Source organism: Salvia miltiorrhiza, chromosome 7 (assembly GCF_028751815.1).
Source record: "Salvia miltiorrhiza cultivar Shanhuang (shh) chromosome 7, IMPLAD_Smil_shh, whole genome shotgun sequence".
In the NCBI taxonomy this organism is placed as follows: Eukaryota; Viridiplantae; Streptophyta; class Magnoliopsida; order Lamiales; family Lamiaceae; genus Salvia; species Salvia miltiorrhiza.
The window spans coordinates 20,466,382-20,473,995 of record NC_080393.1 but is presented as its reverse complement, the minus strand read 5'-3'; the positions used below and the strand labels follow the sequence as shown (position 1 = coordinate 20,473,995).

The 7,614-nt window shown below is 33.4% G+C and overlaps 1 protein-coding gene across 1 annotated transcript; it reads right to left on the bottom strand.

Moving 5' to 3' along the window:
- Positions 1–3,095: 3,095 nt before the first annotated feature.
- LOC130993302 (uncharacterized calcium-binding protein At1g02270-like) lies at positions 3,096–6,658 on the bottom strand. Its single transcript, XM_057918140.1, has 10 exons — positions 6,265–6,658; positions 5,902–6,006; positions 5,708–5,813; positions 5,031–5,251; positions 4,875–4,951; positions 4,666–4,774; positions 4,467–4,592; positions 3,940–4,050; positions 3,725–3,832; positions 3,096–3,629 (listed from the first exon to the last, which is right to left on the bottom strand). Exons 1-10 carry the CDS (start codon positions 6,397–6,399, stop codon positions 3,393–3,395), a joined length of 1,335 nt encoding a protein of 444 aa, XP_057774123.1. The 5' UTR covers positions 6,400–6,658; the 3' UTR covers positions 3,096–3,392.
- Positions 6,659–7,614: the final 956 nt, after the last annotated feature.

The following is a 7,614-nucleotide window of genomic DNA, read 5'->3' as shown; positions in this document are numbered from 1 at the left end:
ACTGGCTTTTAAAGCTGAGAATTGAATCCCAGACGCAGAAATCTTCATCAACGCGGTGCTGACCTCGATTCGTCGCCGTCGGGTGATCTTCGTCTCCTTCCTGTTCATCATCCGAAGACGCTAGCGATACGTCGTCGTCGTCGCTGAACTCGAAGACGTCTTCGGTTTGATGACAGGCGGCAGCCGGCAGCATGGACCTTCAGTTGAGAAGGGTTTGTCGGCGGGGAGATTAACAAGGGCAGGGGGAAGGGTCTGCTGGGGCGGTTTGGGGTGGGAGTGTGAACTGATGCGCGCGCGTGTGTGTGTGTGAGAGAGAGAGAGCCCATTTCAAAAAAAATAAAATAAAATAAACGGCGTCAAAGGTCCGTTAGTAGGTGGGGTTATTTGCATATTTTTCATGTACTATAGGGGAGGTATTTGCACCAAAATCGAGTGTGTGGGTCTACTTTAGGGACTAATATGCACTTTTGCCCTAAAATAAATTTCGAGAAAAGTAATTAAATAAAAGGAAGAATTGTATCCCTTGACCTTGATCATTTCTACCATCTCAATTATTGAATAGTGAATATGATTATTAAAAGTGAAGTTCAAGAAATACCCTTACCCTGCCGCCCACCCAAACAAAAGTTTTAGGTACCCAATTTTTATCGCACCATTTTGACAAACAAATTTCTGATTCTTTTTTTTCCATAATGTTTGGCCATACTTTACTAATAGCTCTATTTTCATATAGTATATTATGATTATGGTTAGGGATGATGTATACTGGACTATGGATCCAGTTCATATCAGTGAATTTAGATTTTTTTTTTTTTTTTGGATTTCGATCTTGTAAAAATTAAATTCTATAGATTTGAATTGGATCTGAATTAATCTTAAAATTTTTGGATTTGAATCTGGAGAATGAGTTTTGATACTCAGATTCTGTTCAAATCCAACATGTGAATCCAATTAATTATATATAAAGAATATATAATTTTATTTTTATTTTATGTAACTCTATGCTAAAGATCTATAATTAATATATCAATCTCTTTTCATATATAATATAAAATTTTGTTAAATGTGATACTTTACTTGTATCTTAGTTTAAATCTTATTTTAATTTAATTATCTCTTTTATTTGTATTCATAGTATTATTTTTCTTTTTTTCTAAGATAAACTAAAACACACATTTTTTTCTCCACATTTACTGAATATTGTGATGAAGATGGAGATCAAATTTATTTTAATGATGTGATAATTAATTTTAATCCATTTTATACCTATACAATTGAAATAAGTGTGTGTTTCTCATTATATTTCCTTCTTTACTTCGTTAGGATGTCGATGATGTTGAAGCTAGCTATAACATGGAAGACGTCTTTGAAAATTACAAAAATTAATAGTTTTGATATGTTGATGAACTACTATTCTAATACTAATATGTTATTTTTTAAAAAATAATCATACTAATATGTTATTTGGTACTTGGTTATTGTGTTCTTACTTATTTTGAATTCTTATAAAGGTTTTTACGGGTTATAGTTGATGAGGGGTAAATTATGTACTTGCCGGTTTCTGGGTTGAGTGTTTTAAAAATTGATCTTTAATTTGGTCGTTAATATTAATGTTTTATTTTTAATTCTTTTTTATACTCCCTCCGTCGCAGTACTAGAATTGGCACACTTGCATTTTTTGTTTGTCCCACTAGAATTGACACTTTCCTAAAATAGTATGTGGTCTCTACTTTCTCTACTCACATAAAACAAGTGGACCCTCCCTACTTTACACTCTTAACCCTTTATTCTTAATCTCCGTGCCCAACTCAAAAGTACCAATTCTAGTGGGACGGAGGGAATATATTTTTACTATTTTAAAATCGATGTTAATTTCTTAAACTTTTTTAACGACAGTATTAACTTTTTTTTAAAATAACGCTAATATTTTTTTATTACTATTTTAAAATCGATCATTATTTATGAATATCATTCTCGCCATATTCTAAGATTATGTATGAATGAGATTGTATATTGAATGAGAGTTTAAATGAATTTATAGATGCTAGTTATATCAATAATATGCATCTTTTATATTGGTATCTACTCGAAAGAAACTTCGAAGTTAATCGATCTTGACTTAGAGCACTTTCACGATGGGTGATCCATTAGGAAGTTTATCAAGGTGCATGCGATTGAGTATAAAATATGTTAGAAAGACTCATGCGACAAAGCTTGCCAAGTTGCTACAATTGAAAATGAGTTTTTTTATGATTGAATTTTTTATTGTTAAAAAAAATCGATCGTTGAAAATAAAAAATTGTGAAAATTTACGACCAAAATTGATATTTATAACGATCGATTTTTCAGTCGTTAAAAGATGGAACAACCATCCAAATAACGATCCCTAAAAATGGTCGTTAATCATTTTAACGATCGAATTTTCAGTAACAACTGAATTAATTTTAGGTCATTAGAGCCGCATTTTTTTAGCAATGATTGTTTCTCGTGGTAGCAAAATATGAACAAGAAAAATAAATTAACTGCTATATAGAGTGAAAAAATTCAAACACAAACACAATTTATTATTCATTTCGCCCCTCAAATATCTTCCTAAGCAAGGGTGACACGAAATTTAATAAAAGCTTTGTATTTGATGAGTGAAAACGAGTTCCACAAAAAATAAAAATTGTAAGGGAATTGCTAGTGAAAAATATTTTCAAAAATAAGTTAGAAAGATGTTTTGAGGACGGACCAAAATGAAAATAAATGAAATGTTTGAGGGACAAAGGAGTATATTGAAATACGTAGCTAATTCTTTGTCCTGAGTAGTCTGAGCACATGACACTCCGACTTCATGCATGCAGCAACACTATTAATCATTGATGCATCTATTTCTCCTTTCTTAATTCTTATCAAATGCCAACTAGAGTTTATTCAATCGTGCTTTTCGGAGTTCGACTTTAGATGTTACATGACAACATATAATTCGAGTAAAAATATATCATTACATGATGTTTCATCAATTTCAAGTTGATGATCAATTTATAAACAAAAGACGGCAGTAGTTTACAGCTTAATTTCCCTTAATGTTCGCCCAAAGTTGAGTCACTCAATTCATGAGAGAGAGATAATGAGATCGTATATTAGTTGCCAAAAATAGCATAAAAAATGGGCAATAAGTCTTGTCTTGGGGTGAACAACAACAGTGTATAAGTTAGACTCCTCCAACTTGTCTACTATTTACACCAACAAAAAAGCTTCTATAGACATACACTCTAACACGAGACGGTCTAACTCAACTATAAAGAATATGCCTACTCATCTACTTCCATCTCTATCGTACTACTCTAACCATGCCTTCCCCAAAAAATCACAATCTTTATCTTTGATCATCAAGATCCATCTATCCATCACAATGCCAGTTGAGAGCGTGGCATTCTCACTGGCGAGAACACCACTGTTAGTCGAGCATGATCAGAAAGAGAGTAATCCTCAGGCCACAACCCTTTCTCTACCTCTGTAGGGAAGAGGACTGCATTCTTGATGCTGAATCCGATTGTTTGCTCTGTGCCAAAGATAGAGTCGCCCCGGACACACCCCTCACTCACTTTTTCCCCTTGCCCCGAGTATGCATTCCAAATCCGTTGCTGTAATCAAACCACACCACAAAATGATCACATTTTCCTAGATATCATACTTACTTATTAACTAGAATACAAACTCAAAGTAACCTTTATAGTACCTTAAATTCTTCATAGTCCAGGACACCATTTCCATCCATATCCGCTTGCACCCAAAGTTCCCGTATCTCTTCAGTATGCAGCCCATAACAATGGCCAATCAAATTAAGCTGAGCGTACAAGAACAAGACGCATTACACGTCTATTTTCCAACACATCACGTGCAACTTAAGGACATAAAAAATGAAGAAAACTGACCTAGTTGAAATGCTCCTACCTGCTGCAATGCTTCACAAAAGTCAAAGTACGCAATGTCGTGGCCATGGCCGTTCCCCTTTAGGAACGCAAATGCACTGTCCTCTGTGCGTAAGGTTCGCTTTAGTTGATGCTGAAAGACAAATATGAACCTGTCAAATATTATACAGACAAATGCCAGGGGATTGAAACATTCAGATTGAGCAGGAAATGGATGTTGCAAGGGAACAATACCATTCGTTGCTATTTTCAACTTGGATACAAAACTCAAATGCAGAATAAGACAAGTAAGAAAGAAAGACAAGGGAGAAGACTCATTCAAGATTAAGGCAGCTGTTAAATGTAGCAGAAATATATTCAAACAAATGTGTTTACATTACAAGCAAAAATTGCATATTTGGAAACTTAAGTGAAATACTCTAAGTCCATAAACTAAGTACATAGATATTGAATCTTGTTTGTGAGTAAAATCATGGGACATGCATTTTTAATCAGAAGGAATCCAAGCAACTACACAACAATGTGTCAAGAACACATTGCACGTCGTACCTTGAGCAATCCTGATAATGCTTCACCCCAACTTGTTCTAAGTAATTTCCTATATCTATTGGGATTAAGAAGCCATATAAAATCCACACCACAAATATTTCCACGATGATTACGGTGGCTCACCCACTGCAAGAAAAAAATAAATGGCATCATGAACAATATTTATTTGTGGTAGAAACTATAAACTAAGTGTAAATACCTTGTGTGCATCTGCATCAGTATACAGATGGGCAGCATCGTACGAGGAAATGAATCCTTGAGACCTTAGAAACTTGTAAACATGTCCACTCTTGCTCCCATTCAAGTCACTAGACACATCAAAAAAATACACCAAACACTTTATTTTCCTCTCATGTTAGAAGTCATAACTTGACGTTTTAAACGTAAAATAACATCTAAAAGACGTACCCACATAGTAGGATTGGTAAGGGGTTGAGTTTTTTGTCTTTCTGGTATGACTCCACATATTGCAATATTTTGTAGATCTGTCAAACAAATCATGGACCAATTCAGTAATGCCAATAGCCGGCTTAAGTTTCATCATGCAATTTAGTTTTAACATACCTGGCGCAACCGCTCCAAGCACAAACTTGAATCATGTGGAAACAACAGGTGAGTGTTCACTATGAGAATTTCCTGGCGTATGCAATTGCTTCGACATTGAGAAAAGCGAGGAATTAGCTCGACATGGAGTAGCTGAGCAACACGGTCACCAAAATCATTGAACAACAGCTCTTTGTGGTTGATGACCCTGAAGTAGTCCTTATGCACAGCAATCAAAAGACCTTTCCAAATTCAAGAGGGAAAAACTTCGTAACTTTGGATAACAAACTCTGCCTTTTTTTTTTGTTGATTAGTAGAGCATGCAACTCATGTTGTACAAACTTGAAGAAGCATTATATGATAGGAATATTTATAAAAGACTAAACCTACATGTCCTATAAATCGGAATGCTGATTACAAAATTGAACTCATTTTCTTCTAAAGGATAACATTGAGTGTAATTTATCGAATTAAAAATAGGTCATGTCTCCTTTTATGCAAAGGAATGATTCTCTCTATTTATTCATTAATAATATACTCATAATCTTATTCACTATAAATGCTTAAGAGGATAAGTTTCATTTCATCAATGCTTCTCTCTGCATGTATCGAACACAACACCAATACGTATAAGAAATGAAAGCAACAACAAGAAATTAGATAAAACATCTAATTCTAGAATAAGGATGTTAGAATACCATCGCCTCGATTATTTGTCCTGGCGAGCTTGAAACTGTCATAACCAGCATCTCCAAGCCTCTTATCATATATACTCACAAGCTCTTCATTCCCAACCCAAAATTCCTGCTCATTAGAAAATCTTAATCAAACTTGCATTATTTTAAAAGCTAAAACAAATAAAAATATATATAAAAATGAGGCAAAATAGAACCTGAAGGCAGATAATAGAAGATCTTTCACACAGTAACCAATCCAAAATCCTTTTATTTCTCTTAAGCCAAATTTGCTTAACGTCGCTTTCTCTACATTTAGGATCCTGCTCTCAACATTGCAACAAACCCATCAAAATTTCACATTTCTTTAAAGAAAAAATAATAGAAATGAATAAATTGATCCAAAACACGCACACAAACACACACCACCCATGACATCAACAACAACAACAGCAACATCAACTCACGACATACACGGATGCATACATATGATTTGAAAATGGGGAATGGCAGAAAGCATAAAAAATGCACAAGAAGAAGAAAAACAATTTTATGAAACAACTAGAAATTAACATATATACCTCGTGATTGAGTCTTTTGTAAATAGGAGCAAGGATGTTGAAAGTCGTGCAAGAAAAACAAGTTGCATCCGTAATTGATGAAGCTATCGCGTAACTGCCAATTCTCGAAACCCTTCCATTGCTCTTCCTCCCCATTAATACGTAAAAAATTCAAGTTCCAATGAAACAAGAGCTTAATAATGCTAAGAGAGGAATGACGATAATATTGTGTTTGTTTCGCAGGTGGCGATGGACGGAAATGCAACCAACGAATACAAAGATGTTGTTAGCTCCTCACAATGATGGTGGTGACGGTGGCTTTATTTATCTGAGAATGAGAGAGAAGTAAAGTTAGAGGAGGAGGAGAGAGAGGGGAATGGTGGTGTGTGGATTTATGTGTGTGTGTTGTGTGTGTTTATTGTTCGTTGAAATTATTATTGTGCTCGAAAATCTTGGAAATTTCATGTGGCCAAATTTTCCGCATTATGAATCGCGTGTTGTTTCATCTCTCCTACGCCCTGCCATCAAAATCAAATATATAGTGGCAAAATTGAAATTAAAATTATATAGTTTTAGATATTACTATTTTTTGTGATAGCTATAATTGAAGAGATCGCCAAGTAAGCCATTTTAATTCGGAGGTCAAGCTCGTGATACGATTCTAAAAATTAGATTTTGCCTATATTAGTTGGCCAATTACAAAATATCCAAAAGTCAATATGTGCTACACTATATTTGACTGCAGATCCACTATAATTAGACTCCAGTTGTGAGATGAGACCGCAAATAAAGTGCAAATTTTAATCTAATATTTTTTTCACTGGAATGTATAAAATGCACAAAGAAATAATGAAAATTTGAAATGTTTCAGTATGATAGAATAACTTACTCGTCATGATTCATGAAGTATGAAGATAAAATAACTTGTTCTATTGAATAAAATATAGAACTTTGTTTGCATATATGCATCCTTGAATGTCTCATTTTGTGTTATTGATTTTTAGTCAAATTTCACAATTTTTAATATTAACTTTTGGGTTGAGCTAGCCTAAAAAAAAAAGGTTGAGCTCATTGAACACGAAAGTAATATGTCAGATGAGATTTAATGTTCTATAATTTTTTGTGTGTCATTGTGTCATATTATTTTGTCTATTATTCTAGAAATAATTGTTATAAAATAATAACAAGTAATTATTATTATTATTTTCAAAAACATGAAATTAAAAAATATATATATGCTCTAACTTTAATTTTATCAACTATAAAAATGAGTTATTAACTAATAAAAAACATGATAAAAATAACTATATACCGTAATTGAATGGAATAAGTCTTAGTTAGTAATTATAAAAATTAAACTAAATCGTATAA

What these genes read in the sequence shown, in the direction of transcription:
- LOC130993302 (XM_057918140.1), bottom strand. Translation starts at nt 6,399, where the DNA reads ATGGGGAGGAAGAGCAATGGAAGGGTTTCGAGAATTGGCAGTTACGCG. An exon ending in GACAAATAATCGAGGCGATG is followed by an intron (nt 5,252 to 5,707) that starts GTATTCTAACAT and finishes GAATTTGGAAAG; the next exon opens with GTCTTTTGATTGCTGTGCAT. An exon ending in TTACCAATCCTACTATGTGG is followed by an intron (nt 4,775 to 4,874) that starts GTACGTCTTTTA and finishes TGATGTGTCTAG; the next exon opens with TGACTTGAATGGGAGCAAGA.